This window comes from Lycium ferocissimum, chromosome 12 (genome assembly GCF_029784015.1).
Source record: "Lycium ferocissimum isolate CSIRO_LF1 chromosome 12, AGI_CSIRO_Lferr_CH_V1, whole genome shotgun sequence".
Lineage (NCBI taxonomy): Eukaryota > Viridiplantae > Streptophyta > Magnoliopsida > Solanales > Solanaceae > Lycium > Lycium ferocissimum.
Window position 1 is genome coordinate 49,937,870 of NC_081353.1, and position 19,539 is coordinate 49,957,408.

General features: G+C 34.0%; 1 protein-coding gene and 1 non-coding gene across 2 annotated transcripts; both read left to right on the top strand.

Moving 5' to 3' along the window:
* The first annotated feature begins 6,575 nt into the window (after window positions 1–6,575).
* On the top strand, window positions 6,576–6,648 carry TRNAA-CGC (transfer RNA alanine (anticodon CGC)). The gene has a single exon. It is a non-coding gene; the product is annotated as a tRNA-Ala (tRNA).
* Window positions 6,649–6,743: 95 nt separating this feature from the next.
* LOC132039654 (uncharacterized) lies at window positions 6,744–14,822 on the top strand. The gene is made up of 12 exons (XM_059430155.1): window positions 6,744–7,184; window positions 8,571–8,740; window positions 9,867–9,944; window positions 10,499–10,578; window positions 10,934–11,015; window positions 11,206–11,625; window positions 12,007–12,114; window positions 13,518–13,585; window positions 13,697–13,784; window positions 13,886–13,957; window positions 14,205–14,258; window positions 14,360–14,822. The coding sequence occupies exons 1-12, from the start codon at window positions 6,776–6,778 to the stop codon at window positions 14,447–14,449; spliced, it is 1,719 nt and encodes a 572-aa protein (XP_059286138.1). The 5' UTR covers window positions 6,744–6,775; the 3' UTR covers window positions 14,450–14,822.
* Window positions 14,823–19,539: the final 4,717 nt, after the last annotated feature.

The window sequence follows — 19,539 nt, forward strand, 5'->3', positions numbered from 1 at the left end:
ATTTTTGTAACTAATGTGGAGCATTTGTTAAGTTTAATCGGGAAGATATTTTTAAAACAATTATTTATTCAATTGTTAAATTTGTCAAAAGATTGATTAGCAAGCATTTTTACTCCGTTTAATTCAAGAAATTTGATTAATTAAATGAATTAATTATTTTACACTTCAATTCTTAATTTTACATATTCAATGTGCATTTGTACAACTTATTAGAGTTAATCATAATTAATCAAGTGATTAATTGTGGTTAATTCCATAAATTATTCATCATGTGGCTAATTGTGGCTACAATTGAAATAGTCAATTGTTAGTTAACCCTTGACTTAATGGAAATATCCAAATTCATGGCTTAAGTCAAGTGACGTCATTATTGCAAAAAACTAGTCTTTAATTGTTTGATTAGGCCAATTACGGCCATAATTGAAATGACCAATTTCATGGTTCAAAGTCAATGAAGGTTACATTTGCAACTTAAGTCCATTTGCATAATTAATCATGTCCTTTAGTTTGGATAATTAATTAATTAAGTCATAGTTGGCCATTAATTAAAGAATTTAATTAATTAATTTTGGCTATCTGTTAAATTGAGTATTTAAAGTCTCCCTATATATACACACATATACCCGAATATACATGTGTATACATGTATATTAGATATATGCATGTATATAACAATCCCTCTTTATTCCCTTTAAACTCAGTCGAGCTAGGTCCAATAAGGACCTGACCCAACCCAACTCAGCCTTAAAGGGGTAATATCCCCTCCATTCCTCATTTTTCATCGACCAAACACACCTCTCACTCTTATTTTCTCTCAAAGGGTTACAAACCCTAGTCGCCTCACCCTCTCTCCTCTCTTGCATGACGTCACGATCATCGGAAATGGCAAAAAGAAAAGGGCCCGCGTGGTTTGCTATATGTGGTATGGCCGAGAATGGGAAGAGCATTAATTTCTCTGCCATTTCTCAACTATTTCCACCAAGAGATAACCTAAACACAGTATAATCCCACTCTTTTCTTCACTTTTTCTGCATTTTACAACGGATAGGACTGAAATCCTTAATCGTTTTTGTTTGTACTCGTTTTGAATGAGCAATTGCTATTGATCTGTGGAGAAGCATATGGATTGACTTTGTAAGGGTCAAATTCGACCTTTTCTTTCTCCCCCACCTTCAATCTGGACCTTTGATTTGTTGTGGAAGAGAGCAATTCTCATAAAATTACAAACTCCCACATCGAAAATTGCTAGAGTTTGTCACAAAAAAAATGAGGACATAGGCATACACCCAGATTTTGAGTGTTTGAGACTTAAAATTAGGGTTTCAGTTTAAAATTTCGACTTGACTTTCAAAGTTTGAGTCTTCAATTTCAAACTTTAATTGCTTGTTTTTATTTTGTGGTTGAGTTCTTGATTTTTGAAGCACAAAGAAGCTCCAAATTCATTCTTGAAGTTGGCTGCACTTCAAAAAGGTATTTTTTTTATCTTGTTATTGCTTTTCTTTAGTTCTTGATTAGTTTAGATTCTCTTGTAATGTTTGGTTAGTTGTTAACTATTCAGATTAGTTTTGTGTTTGTATGTATTCGTATTTGCTTGATTATGATTAATGGTTGAGTATAACATGACTCTGTGGAGACATTGCTCATCAAATATTGAGTTTAGCTATCATGTTATTTATCTAAAGTAAGATTTAGTAGATTCTAGTTTAAGATTGAAACTAAAAATGCTAGGATTAAATTCAAACTGATTAGTAAATATGTGGGAATGATTTGTTAACCTGTAAATTTGAACGATGTTAATTATGATGATGTTCTCTTGAGTTTGAACGTTAATTTAACTACTTGGGATTAGGTGAGAACTTCAAAAAGGGTTTGACAAGTATAATAGCTTAATAAGGTGAACTTATGTGCAAAGAATGACTAACTCCCTTTGTCAAACTTGAGAGTGAAATGGCCTTACGGGATCTGTTCTAAACCTATTAGTACACAATTTATTTATTTCAAAGAAGTAGTCCCTAACCAAGTGAGGCTAGGGGTATTAAGGAGTCTAGTTGAAATAAGTATCCAATAATAAGGTGGCAAGTCTAATAAACACATAGAACTAGGTCCGTTCTAGCTTGGTGTTGTTGATCTGATCTTGAGAAGTCAAAATGTGGTCAATATGGTTTTCTAAAATTGTCTCACTTTTAGTTTAATTAGTGTAATAATAGTATGAGACGGTGGGCATGTTATAAACCACTTGACAAGGGAAGTCTTTTCAAAGACACCTTGGAGAGAAGGAGATTTGAAAGTGTAACTTATTCAAGTGTAACTTGATTCAAGTACTACTCTATCTCAAATAAAAAGTTGTCATGATAGGCCGTACAAGTTCATGGTGTGAAACATGTCACATTGATGTACTGATTCAACTCTTTCTCTCATTGGAACTAGGGCTTTGGTTTAAGAAGTAAATCCGTTTCCTTAAAAGGTTTTTTTTTTTTAAATGATCTTGTTCCAATAAGGCTTGTCCTAATTCACTTATAATGTTTAATCTCCGAAACATGAGAAAATGGTGTAGTAAGAGTCCTGAGCAGATTCGGCCTTAGTTTAAGATAGAGTTATGGGTTGATTCAAGTTCTTTCCTTGTTATTTATATCATGGCTTATGTCTTTAGATTTCAAAGAATGGTATTGAGTGCCCTCTGTTACATGTTTCTGATGCCTACTTGAGTTGTTCCCAACTGCCTAGCTTTGTCAAATGTTGTAGTTGTTGATTGAGGTTACTTGCATCAAGTTTGGGATATGCTTAACTCACTTGAGACTATGTATTCATGCTATGCAACTCTGATGCATGTTGGGCATCCTATTGGTTATGTTGGAGTCTAGATTAGGACTTAGGTCTTGTTTGGCAGCATAATGATAAATGAAAAATGGATTAGGGGGTTAATAGAGTCAAAAGCTTAAGGTGAATTTGGGAAAAACTTGGAGTCGCTTGCAACCCAGTTCAGTATAGTCAACTTAAGTTAACGGTTGATAATTCTAATTGGACCATAGGATTAAGGTGATACTTGGATGGATTAGAGCTGTTTTGACCTAACCCAGTGTAGTTTAATCAAGATAAATAATTTTAAAAAAAAGAGTTGAAATTAGATTTGTTAAAATGGGCAGGTTAATTAATCACTTAAGTTTTAAAAATAGAGATGTATACATGATACATGAACCTTCATAAGACTTAACCTTTTATGTAAGTGATAGTTGAATTGTCAGATGTATACCGGGTATACACACCTGATATACATGTCAAAGTGTATATCAGATGGTATATCACATGCATATAAGTGTATATCAAGTTAAAATCAGATAGGATTCCCTTGGGCCTTAATCCTTGGAGTCTGTCAGCTTGAATATAGTGTCCAAACTTCTAAATGGATATAGAATGGCCCATTTTAGGCTCGGGTTAGCACAAAGGGATAAGTTTGGGCCTGTCCTTCGGTCTTAGTAAGGGTTTTTACGATTTATATGTGATTGGGGCTTGCCAGGCCCATTTCCTGAATTTGTTGTGGCAATACTGAAATCTGATATTATATATGCTTTGTTGATATATGCATATATACTTGTATTTAGTTCGTTCCTCTTAATGATAAGCACAATAAATAAATTCTAACCGGGTTCCTTTTTCCTCTCTTATCCTCGTCACCCTCTTTGGCCACTTGGGCCTGTGTCAAGCCAAATTGTTAGGCCAAGGCCCAATAGATCTTTCCTTCTTTCGAAGACAGTTTGATATGGAAAGGGAAGCTGATATGCATAGGTATATGAAAACGCATTGAAGGCCCAACCATGGGTAAAAATGGCTAACTAGAGGCTTGGTACACCCCTAGCCTAACTCTTCTATTTCATTATTTATCTTTAAATGTAGTATTTTGGTTTGTGAACATTTGTAAAGACTCACATTGTTATTGGAATGTTTTTTGTTTGGAACTAGTCGTCTTAGGACAACAGTGCTCATGTCGTTTAGTAGACTTTAGGCCTCCAAAATGATTTTCAAAATCCCAAATACGTGCTTAAACAATTTTTGCAAAAATAAATTGAGAAGTTACAAACTGATTTTTGAATACAAGTCTTTAGAATTTTAAGAAGATCAACGGCTTTGGATTACAAAATAATATGGAGTGCTTCTCTAAAAAATTTACAAACCAATTTTCAAATGAGAAATCGAGAAGTTACAAATTGATTTTTGAATACAAGTCTTTAGAATTTAAGAAGATCAACGGCTTTGGATATATGTGTGTATATATGTGTGTATATATATGTGTATATATGTATATATGTACTTATATACATATTTACAAATCCAAATGGATTGACACTTTTCAAAACAAAATGTACTATCCTTATACATAAAAAGGAATTATTCTTATCTGAATATTATAAATCCAACCTAAAGTACCCTTATATAAAGGGAATATATTCAATTCTTTTCAAAAAAAAAAAAAAAGATATGCCAAATGATAGTCTTTTATAAATACGGGAAAATAAACACAAATATAAACAGTTCATGCATAATTCACACATTGGAATTCGAAGGTCAACTTATATATTACGGATCCTTAATACTAGGTACCTAACACTTTCCCTAAGAGATAACCAGAACCCTTACCTACAACTTTGGATTATAATGGCTTTTTTGCTGCATTTGAATACATCCTTTGGACCTAGTTTTCCTAGTTTACCCATAAATTAGGTGGCGACTCTTTTTCGAAAATAAAGTCCGAAAGAGCACCAACTACCTCCTAGTGGCTTTTCGAGAGCTAATCCCGCCCACGAAATGCGAACCGTAACATAAGTAAAAGTGAACGGAGGGAGTACAAAGGAGAAAAGGACATAAATGGTCCCTTAACTATGAGAGTAGGTTCAAAATAGTCACTTAACTATGCACTAAACGGTTTTTCCTTTAGTTTGCCACAAGTTAACAAAAATGGTCCCTTAACTATGAGGGTTGGTTAAAAATAGTATCTTAAGTATGCGCTTAACAGTTTTCGTCCTTTAAGTTCGCCAAAAGTTAATACTTTTAGTCTCCAACAAAATATTCATTGAACTATGTTTGTTTGATTTGACGAGAACTATGAAAAAATAGGAAAAAGTTAGCAAGAACTCACATTTAGAGATCACTAAAGAAAAGACCAAATACCTCGAGACGAAACCGACGGATAGATCACATTTTGATATCACATATTGATTCAGCCAGCCAGTTGATTCGATGGGTCACATATAGTCAAGCACCGGGTGTCGTGTTATATCCAGTTTCAGATTCGGGGCATGACACTTCTTCCCAGGGGTGAATTTGAAAGCTTCTATCATGTTCCTCTTGATCTTCCCATCTGAAAAATTGAGCTCATTGAATTTGTTCTTCTGTGCCCTACTATATGAGCTACACCCCCATTGCTGATCTTTGTACTCGAGAAAAGAACATAAATGGTCACTTAAATATGAGAGTTGGTTAAAAATAGTCTCTTAAGTATGCGCTTAATAGTTTTGGTCCTTTAAGTTCGCCAAAAGTTAATACTTTTAGTCTTCAACGAAATATTTATCGAACTTTGTTTATTTGATATGACGAGAACTATGAAATAAAAGAAGAAATTAGCGAGAACTCACATTTAGAGGTACACATCACTAAATAAAAGATCAAATATCTCGGGACAAAATCGACGGACGTTAGTCCATTATAAGGAAAAACCAAGGAAAAAACCAACAAACTTGATAATTTCAGAAAATAGTATTTCGGAACACAAAGACTGATGAACTATATCAATTAAAACCGAGGGAATCCATCAACTAAGTAAAACACACAAGACTTAAGAAATAAATTAGAAGTAATAGAAACTACAAAAGTTGTCACTACTAAAAACAAGCAAAAAAACGATGGACGGAAATCGATGGATAAAATTGAGGGACACTTGTTTTTAATTTTCTTTTAATTTTTATTATTTAAAAAAAAACCAACGGACATCCGTCGATTATTTTCCAGGAAAAATGCGCGGACTTTTTTTTTTTTTTTAAAAAGAATCACTACAATGGAAATATTTATTTTTATACCATGTTTTCAGTAAAAACGAGTCTAGTATATTTTACGTACTCCTTCGGTTTTAATCGACGGAGTCCTTTGATCTTTGTGTTCCGAGACACTATTTTCTGATATTATCAAGTTCGTAGGTTTTTCCTCGATTTTTCCCTTTAACCGACTAACGTCCGTCAATTCTGTCCCGAGGTATTTGGCCATTTCTTTAATAATGTGTGCCTCTAAATGTGAGTTTTCCCTATTTTTTCCCCTTTTTTTTCATAGTTCTCGTCATATCTAACAAATAGAGTTAGATGAATATTTTGTCGGAGACTAAAAGTGTTAACTTTTGACGAACTTAAAGGACCAAAACTGTTAAGGGACTATTTTTAACCAGCTCTCATAATTAAGGGACCATTTTTGTTAATTTATGGCAAACTTAAAGGATCAAAACCGGTAAGTAACTAGTTAAGAGAGTATGTTGAACCTACTCTCGTAGTAAAGGGATCATTTTAATTCTCTTTTCGAGCATAAAGATCCGCGCTGGGGGTGTAGCTCATATGGTAGAGCGCTCGCTTCGCATGCGAGAGGCACGGGGTTCGATTCCCCGCACCTCCACTTTTCGTTTTTTCCTTTATTATTCCCCTTCCCTTTCATTTCCCTCCCAATAACAACCACCTCTCGTTCCTAATCTTCAGAGATATAGTAATCCATTCTCTCACAGCTCAAACACCTTACATTACACATGACTCTCTGCTTGTTCTCTCCTTCTTTTCCCCGTTTCTCTTCTTTCCCTTCCTTTCACCGTTTCCCAAATTACTATTTTCTCCTCTCTTCTTCTTCTTCTTCTACTACCCCTTTCTCCAAACACCTCACTACTTTTTCTTCCCCAAAAATCCCAAACTTTAGGCCTAAAGCTTCGTTAAGTGAAGCTGAGGGTGAAAACAAGGTGTTAGATGATGAATTGATTAGTCGGATTTGCGCTTGCAAATATGCGAGTGAGGTGTTGGATATAATATCCGAAAAGACTGGGAAAAATGGTGGTGTTGTTAGTTGTAATGATTGCTGTTTTATTATTTCTGCTGCTTTTGATCGTTGCAATGCTGATTTGGCACTTAATGTGTTCGATGCTATGCGTTCCACTTTTGATCCTGGTACATTTTAGTAGTCCTCTCTGTCTCAATTTATATGATGATGTTTGACTGAAAGACAAAGTTAAGGAAAAAAAAAGAACACTTTTTGGAACTTGTGGTCTAAAACAAGCGATGAAAAATGTGTGTATAAATCATTTAATTGAAGATAAAGTGAGAAATTAAAGTTGAATTGTTAGTTGTCATTCTTTTTGGGACTGACTAAAAAGGAAAGTAGTGTAGTTGGGACGGAGAGATTAATCAAATTAAATTAATATGAAACCAAGAGAAGATACTTACTTGTGGTCTGAAACAAAGTCATCAAATAAATAAATCATCTGGGATTAAATAGAAATTTTAAAAGTTAAAATTGTTTCTAAATATAGAAATGTGACATTTTTGCTGGAATAGACTGAAAAGGAAAGTGTGCGGTTGAGGACAGTATTTAGCTTTCAGAATGTTCATTATCATGTTAAAGAAGAGATTTTTTTGGTCATGAAGATATATTGTATTAATTAATATTTGACTATCATTTTTTCTATTTTGTCTTTTTTCCTTTTGTGCGGGTTGTTTGGGGGTAGCGGTTGAGTGGTTTTAAAAGAAAGATGAATGCTTTATGGTTATTCCTGAAGGCTTGAGGAGTTATATTTCGAAAAATGCGAAGTTTTTTCTGTTGCTTGTGACATCTACATATGTGGGAGAAGTTTGATTTGGGGGGTGGAAATTTGTTCATTGTTTCTATCCGAAGTTGGAACTTTGATTATGCATGCAATGTCGTAACTAAATGGCCATTTTCACTCGCATGTTGAAGGCAATTTATATTCTTGAGGAAGTGATTCTCTTGCCTTTCATAATACATGTTCATGTTGAAGCGCCTGCTATGAACTATGATCACTGCTTTTGTATCAAAGGGTAAAAAGACGCAACTTTTGTGTTACTCAATGACTTGTGAATTAGATAAGAACTTTTTCCAAAATCCTTAAAAGGTACTCCATCCCTTTCAAGTTGTTTGACACCATTCTGTTTCTATGTAAATTTCAACTTTCAAGACTTAAGTTCATCCAGTAATTTGCCTGATCAAAAAAAGTTCATTCAGTAATTTGAATTTTAAACAACAATGTGAATTTTCTTTAACAAACCAGCTTTTCAAATTATAAATACCCACCCCCACCCCCACCCCCCACCCCCCGCCCAAGGTAGGTGGTGGCGTCACTGCTTTTAGCAACCTCCTTAGATAATATAGTTAAGCTTTCCAATATGAGGAATTTGAGATTAATAAAAGATGTGGAACATGTCATCGCAAGTTTTTATGACATGCAGTACTGCTTTCACTATAATTCTCTAGTAAGATGTGACCAGATTTCATTGATATCCCCCAATATTGATGCACTTGACTTGCCCATATTTAAGGGACATCTGTTTCAGACAGAGGCCCATCCTATGATAGATGGAGGTGGTCAAGGCCAGATGTTTCTACATATACCTTGTTAGTTCGAGGACTTGCAACGCAGCTGAGGGTTTCAGATGCCCTTAAAATCATCGCCAAAGTTTGTCGAGTGGGCATTTCTTCTAGTGAAGAGGTCATTATTTCTTCACTCACTCCAACTTGCTTTTGTTTTAGTCTGCTCTAAGTATGTTAATGTGTTCGAGTTGCACACTTCTCTCTATATGAGCAGCACTGCCGCTATGAAGAATTTTCTGTGGTATATTAAGTATATTAGTCATTACCGACTATTCTAGCCAGATAAGCAATTTACTGTGAATCAGTAATGTAATTACTTTACCTTATAAACCACTTCGGAATTTTGGACGAGCAAACTGCCAGGAATGGACTATGTATTTGTAAGTTTGTTGATAGGGAAAATATACTATACAAGAATAGTATGGATCACTTAAGGTTCGGCTCTACCCTAGACGATGAAGCTATATGAATCATCAGTCTATCTTGTTAACTTTGTTTACTTAATCAAGATACGAATTAGAATTTATAATTTATTTTACTTTATTTGCAATTGTTGTATATTAACAACAACATGGCCGATATCTTCCCTGAAAATGATAGGACCATTGGTTGTACAATAGTCGATTAAAAGAGTTGATCTGAAGTCTTGAATATGTTTAGGTTATTATTAGATTTTCAACCACTGTCTTTAAAGTGTGATTTAGAACTTTCCCGCCACAAGTTTGTGTATGTGCTACTGGCTGAAGGAAAAGTACATGCCCCATTTCTCTTATTTATCTCAATTTTCTAGTGAAATATGTTCCAATTTCAGTTCTTAATTTAAATGGAATTGTCCGACATTCAAACGTCTTCCATGCTTGTCCATCCCATTTACTGTTTGTGTAAATGAGTTGTCCTTTGAGATCTGCGGTATGACATTAATGCAGTCACAGCAAATTCACGGCCATTTAGATTAATAAAGTTTCCACTAGAAATCCTAGCACTTAAGATCTCAAATATAGGCTATACCCAAATTGCACATCTTCTCCCAATAGGAAAAAGGAACTTGCTGTCATCTCACTGATATGCTCAGTTTCTGGTATTAGTAACTTTGTCATCATCAATTTACATATCGAAATGTGTGATGGTATAGGAAGACTAATGAAGATTCTTCTAGAAATAATCTGAACCTGGGTGCTTTTACTCAGCTTTCTTATTGTTGTTTGCTTGCACATAAAGTAACATGCAGCTTGGTGTCTGGGCAGGTTCTCTTTGGCAAAGTTGTGCGGTGTCCAACTTGCATGATTGCTGTTACTGTTGCTCAGCCACAAGATGGTATCCAGGTATGCACAAAATACTTAAGATTGTGTCAGTTTTTTTACAGTAGAATGTTGTTAGTGGTGATTTGAGCTGCTTAGGATCAACCAACCAGATCCACTGAGGAAAGAGCTGGTTTGCTGTTGCCTGACCTGTTTATTTTCTGTTATTAACCTTTTTCTTTAAAGTGTGAACACACAAAATTGGCGGAAGAAAGTGCTATTGTTAAAGGACTATACTTATTTTCTATTTACTGGCCAAAATAAAGAGATATGATGTTTCAAGGTGGTTTAAGAAAAGGCAATTTGAGTAGTCTGGTTCTTGTTGTGATGATGAATAGTTTCTCATTGCCATTGAGATCAGATGCTCCTCTCAGTTCCCACATGCAATTTATACTAGGCATTGCCGAACAACCTGGTCAGTTACTGTGTGGATTATGTGTAAAAAAGATTTGCCATCAGTCTTATGACATACTAACCCACCTCAACGTAAACATTATGATAATTTCTCCACTTTTAACGTCAATGTGCTTCTTGTATGTTATTTCTAGTATATTGACGTAAGAAACCCACTTCTGCAGGTTGTGTCCTGTTCAAAATGCCGCTACCAGTATGAGCTTGTTTCAGGAAATATTATTAGTATAGAGTCAGAAGAAATTAGGTTGGTTTTCTTTAACTACTGTCCAGTTGTCTTTTGATTGAAGTGGTTGTACTTTGTCAAATCCTTGAAAAGCAGACTCTGTACACATTATTTCAAACAACTTCGAAACATACCACCAAAAAGTAAAAAAGAAAAATATAAGCAACACTCGGACAACTGCCGTGATTGTTTATACACTATTTTTCTTTTAGATTTTTCATAAGCTCATATGTTATTCTTGAATTTTAATGCATAGGCCAAACATATTATTACTATTTTACTCTTGTTCCATTGTTTGTCATAAGAAGTGTGTTAGTATAGTGTGTTGATCCTTGGATATTCACTTTTTCTAAGGTTCTCCTCCTGCCGAACGCAGCATGGATATTTCTGCATGGAGAAGGGGACTAAGATTCCTGCCAATAAAGCAAAACATTCCAGCTGCTGTTCATTCGATTGTGGTACATTTCCTTTAAAAGCCATACATATCAGTAGTTATTACTGGTTTGCCACCTCCTTCACTTGAATCTTTTCGACTTTTTTCCTGTAGTGGAGTTCTTGCTTCTATTATTTTGAGACAATTTCTATCGACCAGTCTTTTCATATTTCTTAGAAAAGGCTTCTGAAAATCAACTTTGGCACTTTCTGTAGGTGGAGACCCCATCTGGAATGGCACGAACACACAGATTTGCTACTGAAACAGTTGATCTTCCTGCACAAGAAGGCGAGAGAGTGACCATTGCTGTAGCAGCACCACCAAATGTTTACCGAGAGGTGGGTCCTTTAAAGTTGAATCCAAAAGCTCCAAATGTTTACCCAGGAGAGCCCTTGTGCTTGACTAACCACAGAGATGGCCGTGAATCACCCTTACTAAGAGCACCCAAAAAAGATAAAAGCCCATCTTTGTTAAACCCTTCCATCCTGATTCCTCTTCTTGCTGTATTTGCCACTGGAGATGCTGCTTCTGGAATGATAGATCCCAACTTGCCTCAGATTATAACGGTTGCTGCAGTTTCCTCAATCACTCTTGGGGCCACTTTAAACAGGCTGGTTTTCCCTCAATTCAGCAAGGTAACATAATGTGATATTTCTTGCAATTAAGTTCATTGATGAAGGAGATGGTATCTAAAAGTTGTATTCACGAGCTTATTTACGAATTCAACAAATGTACTCCTTCTGGAGTTTAACTACCCACCCGCTAAGGAGAAAGGAGAACAGAAACTATCTACCTACAAATTCACATTTTGTGTTGCCTTTCTTTTTCTTTATTGAGCATTAAGTCATAGAGAAGTAAAATCATAGGTTAAGTGTCTCTTTGTAGAATGGTTATATTCACTTTGCTGGAGTTTTTTCCTATACATACCCAGGTTATTCTTTGTAGTCTTATACTGCCTTTACAAGGTACTGCAGAAATAAGACAGCATCTTACTTTTCTCTTCTTTTTGCTGACAGCTTCCTCAGAGATTAGTTGATACACTTGCCATCAGGCAGCAACTCTTATCTCAATATGATGTGCTCCAATCACGGATAAAGGAGTTGAAAGAATCTGCTGAGAATGAGGTATACTCCTCCTGTGCAACTTTGTTAAATTACTTGTTCTCTGGTAGCAGTTGCGTCTAGCAATTAGTCAATCAACTTCCTGCCTGGGTCCTGATAAGATAAAAGGCAGCTGAAATGAAAAAGAATAGGAACAGGGATCTGTTTGCTTAAGTCACCTTGTCTCATGCCTGCATACTTGGGTTGACTGCTACATGCTTTCTCTGCTTCCTTGATTTGTTGATGGCTAGGACTTTAAACATAGTACAAGGGACAAGGTTTATATCTTCTAGAAACTAGAAAAGTTATTTTGGCTAAAACCACAAAAATATGTATTTGTACTATGCACTTTTTACAAAGGAATAGCTGGTGCAGTTTAGAACACTCTTAGTGTCAATTCACGAAACAAAATGTGTGAGTTCAAATCATTCCAACAACATTTCTATTTTTATATTTTTGGATTTTTCCCTGAAAGTCAAATCCTCCGCCTCTGACCGTCAGCATATATGAGACACTCAGATGAAGATAGTAAATAAATTACACTTATATGTTTGATTCAACAGTTGTTTTGTTGGGTCGAAAGCATTTTTATTATTGATGCTCCCATGTTCTTTTGAATTTTTTTTTAGAGGGTTTTGATTCTTTTACCTCATTTTCCTTCAAATCTTAGTTCAAAATTAGTCGGATAGTCATTGCGTTAAGGGAATCTTTCTCAATGCTTTTTCTAGGCAAAAGCAGTTGCTTAATGATTTTCACTCGCAAGTTAGATATTCCTCATTCCTTTGCACCTCTCTCTCTATCTATCTATCTCTACATAGATAACCTAATCATTCAATCTTGAGTCTCATCAATGAATTTCCTTGCTCTACCCGCCTGACTTATCTAAAGATCGTTGATTGGAACTTTGTGTCCTGCGTCTGCCTCTGGTTATTTTTTTTTATGACAACGTCTGCCTCTGGTTATACCTTTTAGGTTCTGTTTCTTTTGTTGAAAATTTTAGTTGGCAGTTAGTTTTGGACTAAAAAACGGAATTTCTAGCTGTGAAAAAAGGTAGGAAGCAGCATAATGTTACCATAGAGTCATGCAAAGACCATTGATATGTTTATTTGTAAAGTTCCCTCATTTTGCTGTCAAAATTCCCATGCCCCTGGAATTCATGCTTCTGGAACATTTGTATGTCATAAATCTTCTTTTGTTTCACTCTGTAATTATTATTGAGTTGGCTATTATCTACCATTGAGTGTTAAAACATGGTTTCGGTAGAAAGGCAATATTGATTTTTTTGAGTATCATTTTAAAACTAGTTGAATGGCATAGATTTGCTTCATTATAGTTGATTTCTGGAAGTATTCTGGCATCAATCCTTTGTATGATTTATTGTCTTGATCATGTAATTTGAGGTAAAATATTATTTACTAATTCTTCAGGTCTGGATGTTGGCTCGCATGTGCCAACTGGAAAACAAAATCTTTGCTGTTGGAGAACCTGCTTATCGGTAAAGCCTCTTAAATCTCTGTACCTGTTCTTGTTTATTATAGGCTTCTGTTTAGACTAAAGTATATATGCTTCATCGTCACACATCACATGGCTTTCTCTTTGATTTAAGGGCCCGGAGAAGTAGAGTGAAAAGGGTGCGTGAAAGCTTGGAAAGCTCCCTTAGGAGAAGGATCGAGCTGATTGAAAGCTATGCAAGAGTACGTCATCTTTCTAGAAATGCTCAGTTGGTTCAGTGAAGCTCAAATATCATTGAACATGCATTCCAAATTTATGAATAAATATATCTTCTGTATTGCAGATTTCTTCCATTATAGAAATTGAAGTAGAGATGGATTCAGATGTTCTTGCTGCTGAAGCAGCAGGCAATGCAGTAAGGATCACTTTGTTATAATTTTGACATTCCCTATTCTCTAAATTACATTTGAAAACTATAAGCGAGGTAGTTATGCAACTGTTTGAGATGGGAAATGTAACAAAGAATATTATCACCAGCCAAAATGTAGTTGTGGTTAGTGGTGCGGTCTAATCTTACCTAGATTTCGTCGTTCACGTTGCTCTGTGAAGGTGCAATTTTAGCATTCTACTTGCGCTATTTTCATCTTCTTTACTCTATGCAGGAAAGTATTGCTGAACAAATACAACAAATAATGGAGCTTGAAAATCTTGAGGAAGTATGTGTTTGTTTTTATTATAATTGCCTCTGTAGACTGTAGGTTACGTTTAAACACCATATATTCTTGGCATTAATACTGTTATTCGTCCTTTTTTGCAGAAATGGAAAATCCAAGCAGAGGCGAATGATGAAGCCGAAAGGCTTCTCAGTTCTGAACCCATAACTACAGAAAAGGTTTCAGAAAGATGATAGTTGTGCATTATTGTACCAAGAGTAAATATCCACCTTACTGGTTCATTTTCACTGTTTTTGGCAATTTGTTATCGACGTATGATGAGTCAAACAGATGTTCATTTCTGAGTTTCATACATTATCGTTACCAGAGGCTAGTTCCTAAGTTTCAGGAGAAGTCTGCCAAAGATCCTACATATCTGGAGAAAAACTTAATTAGAAAGTGGTTGTAAAGGGAGAAAGAGAACTTGCATCACAAGGGAAGCTCAAAAGTGATCCACTTTACGTCTTGTTTAATCTTTCTTTTGTTGATCTGTAAAGAAAAGATAAGATACCTCATGTACCGACATTTTGGCGATTATTTGTGTAATTATTGAATTTCACTTGCATATGATCTTTTGAGGTTGGTATTTTTTGAGTTTCTCCAAGTAAAATTTGCATAGAACTATTTGCAAGTTCAAAATTTTGAAGTGTTGGTATATTTAGGTGGTCGATTCAGGATTTGAAGTTTATGGGCTCTAAAGTTTATTATAGGGTAACTTACATTAATATCTATAGTTTCTAGGCTTTTAAACCAATCGTAGCTACCTTTTTACTTAATTACATTTCGTGTATTTGATTGTAGTCAAATATGTTGTTATGTTTTACCTGTTTCGTGTGTATTCGGATATATACATACCTATTTTAGTGAATTTCTGAACAAATATACAAAATTTTGACTAAAGTTACTGGATTATGTGGAACTCCTATTTTCCGTACTAACTCCACCCGAGGCGGTATTGGTTTGAATGGTTATTTGGAGTTGTTTGAACATTTGACTCACAATTTTTCCAATTTTCACCATCTTTTTCTTGTTTGTTTCGATGGAAAAACTAGGGGTGGGCATAAACACCGAAAACCGAAAAACCGGACCGAACCGAATTAATTCGGTTTTTCGGTTCGGTTTTCGGTTTCTTTTAATAACAATTTCGGTGTTCGGTTCGGTGTTACATTTCTATTTTTTTTTTTTTTTTTTTTTTTTTTTTACAATTTAAATAAAATTTATTTTTGGGAAAAAAAACATAAGTAGACAATAATATTATAATACTTACATACTCTTAAAATGTTATTAAACATTACATGACAAGTTAAATGTTTTATAGTAAATCAAATCTATATAGACGTGAATAACTCCAATACTATTTGTTGTTCATAGTATAACTCCATACTTACCCTTATTCCGCAAGATTTTTTTCCAGCTTTTTTCTTACCTTCTCTACTTCCTCCTTATTCTCAACTTCTTTCATTATTCCATAAAAATAAAATCTCAGTTTAACACTACAAGAATTGAATACAAGTACTAATAATTTGAAGTTTTTATTATATATAGTATAATAAAAATGTTATACATAGAATAATATTCATATAATTTATTTCACCTATTATAATAAATTAGATATAACTCACATAATTTGATTATACCTATATAAAATTTTATATACTTGTTGATTTTATTATACGTTGTATAATACATTATATTTTGTATATAGAAGTTATTATCTTGTATGTGTGGATGATCACTATGGTTGGATTCTAAAGTCATCAAACCTTCAAACATTTAATTTCAGAAGTAACTCGAAGCAATCAAGAAGGAAAATGTGAGAGATTTGTAATTGCTAAAAAACCGAATTAAAAAACCGAAAAAAACTGACTTCCCCAATTAACTTTCTTTTCTTTCTGTCTTTGTCGGTAGGGGTACCCATCTTTTTCTTGAGATGAAAAACTGACTACCCACTATTAACTTTCTTTCTTTCTTTGTCGGTAGGGGTGGGTACGTGGGTTTCACGTGGCCAATTCTTCGTGACAGGCAAAAAGGAGGAATCAACATCTAAGCTATTATTATCATTTATGCTAGGTGACAATATGACAGTTAACAACGACATACAGAGGGCTAAACCCAATTAAAATTTGGAACTTTCCAAAGAATGATGACATTTGCGTCCTTTCCTATTTTCAAATCTCTTAAAAAAAAAAAAAAAGGAGCGGAGGTGGGGCGGCCCTTTAGTTTATTTATTCACTAGGATGACACTTGGTGAAGTAATGTGTCTACCCCAATTATTGGGAATAATAAACGAATAGAAATAACTTAATCAAAACACTTGGGCCCCAGACAACGACGTCGTTGTGTTGTCACCAGTCCTTTTTTTTTGGTCCGGAGGAAAATGTAATTCTGCCGTCTCAAATCTTTGTCCGTTATTGTTCTTGAAGACACAACACCTCATTTATGGGGTGATGTTATCAGTATTAATTCAAATGAAAGGCAAAATAGCTAAAAATTCCTCCTAATTAATGTTGGTTAAGGGACGTGTGAAAAAGCATCACGAAAGATTATTTGAGACGGTGAAGTATTAAACATAACATGCATTAACCCAAAAGTCCATTTTATATTGAAATATTTCGGGGATCTCAAGATTTTCCGTTGAAAATATGAGCTCCTATTTCACCAATGCTACTTTCTTGGTTTTGATTCTTTAACCTTTTTTAAAAAGAAAAAAAAGTTTAATTATAGGCGGCCTTTGAACAGTGTGAAAGAGTATTGTAGAACTCCGGTTAATAATCTAAAGTGAAATCCAATTGCTTTTTCAAACACAGAAATAGGAAGATACCTTTTGCAATGTGCCAACATGAACTATGTAAGTAGAACAGTGGCTCAAATCATTAGGTGTAAACACTTTCCAGAAGTGAAATATTTTAATATTTTTTCTATTTTGATAAAGGCGATGGACCTAAGGGTAGACAAAATATTGGAATTATGCAAGAAGTATACTCTTTTAGTTATATTTATTGAAAGAACAACCCAAAAAATGAGAAAACCTTAGGAATGTGATAACTGTTTCTTTAATTTGTTTTTGAGTAAAGCGACTTTGGCATTGTCACCATTTTTTAACTTTTGTTAAAAGATGTAAATTCCTTTTTAAGCATATTCTTTGGTTATTATCATGTTGCAAAAAGATGCGGTAGCCTGAATAAACAAGTGAAGGAAATAATAGCCTCGATAATGAATACATGGCATGGGTGCAATTAATTATGAAGTGCTATTATATTACATATCTAGTCATAAAAGTATCACGAAATTATTAAGTGTGGTCAGCCGCCAATAGAGACGAGCCAAGATTTAAAATTTATACATTCAATATTTCTAACTCTTTTAAGTTATTGAATTAATAATTTGTATATACTCAATGAAAATTTGAGCCAAAACTATTAAATTAACTCGTAATCAAAGTTATAGTTAGCCTTGGCCGCTGATAGCCCAATAATAATCATTTCTCCACTGCCACCGCCCTCCTCCCCAAAACTTGGCAAAAACCTTGCTGGCCATTCTCTTGCTCTCTTTTTCTTCTCCCTAAACCTATTTGAGGTGTCCAAGATAAAATAAAAAATTAAATCCCAAAAAAAAAACATTGAATCATATAAGAAAATTATATGTAACTTTCTTATGTTGTGGATTTTGAAATTTTGATGAAAATGTTTGGTGTTTCTAAGTAATTTTTTTTTATAGTTTCGATTAAATTTAACCATCAAAGTTCAGTACATATTTGATGGAGCACAAAACTGCTTACTCTTGACAAAGTTAAAGGACCAAAAATGCTCAGTCGATACTTAAGAGACTATTTTAAACATACTACTAAAGATAAGGGATCATTTTTGCCATTTTTCTTCTATTGTAACACCATATTTGAGGCATGAAAGGTAGTAAGAGTATTTTCCAACAAGTCCTCATCATTTATAACTTTCCCGCATAATTTTAATTGGAAAGTTATTCTAAACACAACAAAGTTATACTTGCATTCACTACTCATACCAAGTCCTTGGCAATACTATTGTCTTAAAGTGGTCATACTTTTCTTTCAAATCAGTCCACAATTCAAGTGGATATTGTCAAATATTCAGCTGTGAATCTCTCACCTAGATGATGAGGAAGAAAAATCATAGCCTTCATTTTGTATTGATGTTTATTACCTTGAGTAATGTCACCAAAATCTTTATCACCTAAGCGAATTTCAGCATCGAGAACCCATGATTGATATTTTTTTCAGAAATATCAAGTGTCATAAACTCAAATTTCAACGAAGTCAACGTGATGAACACTGAACAAGCAAATGAGCCAAACATCGAGGTGAAGAAAAGTTGGAGAACTCGCACTGATAAAGTGTTGAGAAATCAAGCTAAGAAATAATAATATCAAAGATTAAAGTAAGAACTAATAAGCCTTGTTTGTCTTAAAGTTCATTTTTCCCCAAAAGTACTTATTTTTTTGTCAAATAAGTACTTATTTTAAAAAAGTGAGGTGTTTGGCCAAGATTTGGGAAAAAAATAAGTCTTTATGATGTTTATTACCTTGAGTAATGCTTTCAAAATCTTTATCAAAATAGCGAATTTGCCCAAAAACACTTTTTTTTGAAAAGTATCAAGAAAAATAAATTTCAAGAAGTCAACGTTTGAAAAGAACAAGCAAATGAGCAAAACACTAATTGAAAAAATACTTTTTAAATTAATTGATAAACAGAAATCAAGCTAAGAAATAATAATTTTTGAAAGATTAAAGTAAGAACTAAAGCAACAAGAAAGGAGAGATTTTCTTATTTCTCAAGTTTATCACATAATACTTGTCATACCTCTATTAATTACCTTAAATTGACATATCACATTGAGATCATGGAGGATGTTACAAAAGTATGAAAGTTACAAACATAGTAATAACGATTGGTGGAGTTTATGTACATAATGGAGAAAAGCAATGAAAATTACATTTGTGTAGTGGACATTTATAAGTAATTATATTTATAACATATTAAAAACAAAGGAGAAAATTTCAAAACTAGCTATAATTTAGAGCATAATGGAGAAAAGCAATGAAAATTACATTTGTGTAGTGGACATTTATAAGTAATTATATTTATAACATATTAAAAAAAAAAAATCATAAGTAGCTATAATTTAGAGAATAATTACGAAACGTAGCTACAATTTACGTATTTACAGAGCATAGCTACAATTGCACATGTATTAGGTATAGTTTAGAGTCGTATCCACACATACAGTTATATTAGATTAGCTGAAATCGC

Coding starts and splice junctions, on each gene's coding strand:
- LOC132039654 (XM_059430155.1), top strand. CDS start 6,776: ATGACTCTCTGCTTGTTCTCTCCTTCTTTTCCCCGTTTCTCTTCTTTC. Junction 8,741..9,866: donor GCATTTCTTCTAGTGAAGAG/GTCATTATTTCT, acceptor GTGTCTGGGCAG/GTTCTCTTTGGCAAAGTTGT. Junction 12,115..13,517: donor AAGAATCTGCTGAGAATGAG/GTATACTCCTCC, acceptor CTAATTCTTCAG/GTCTGGATGTTGGCTCGCAT.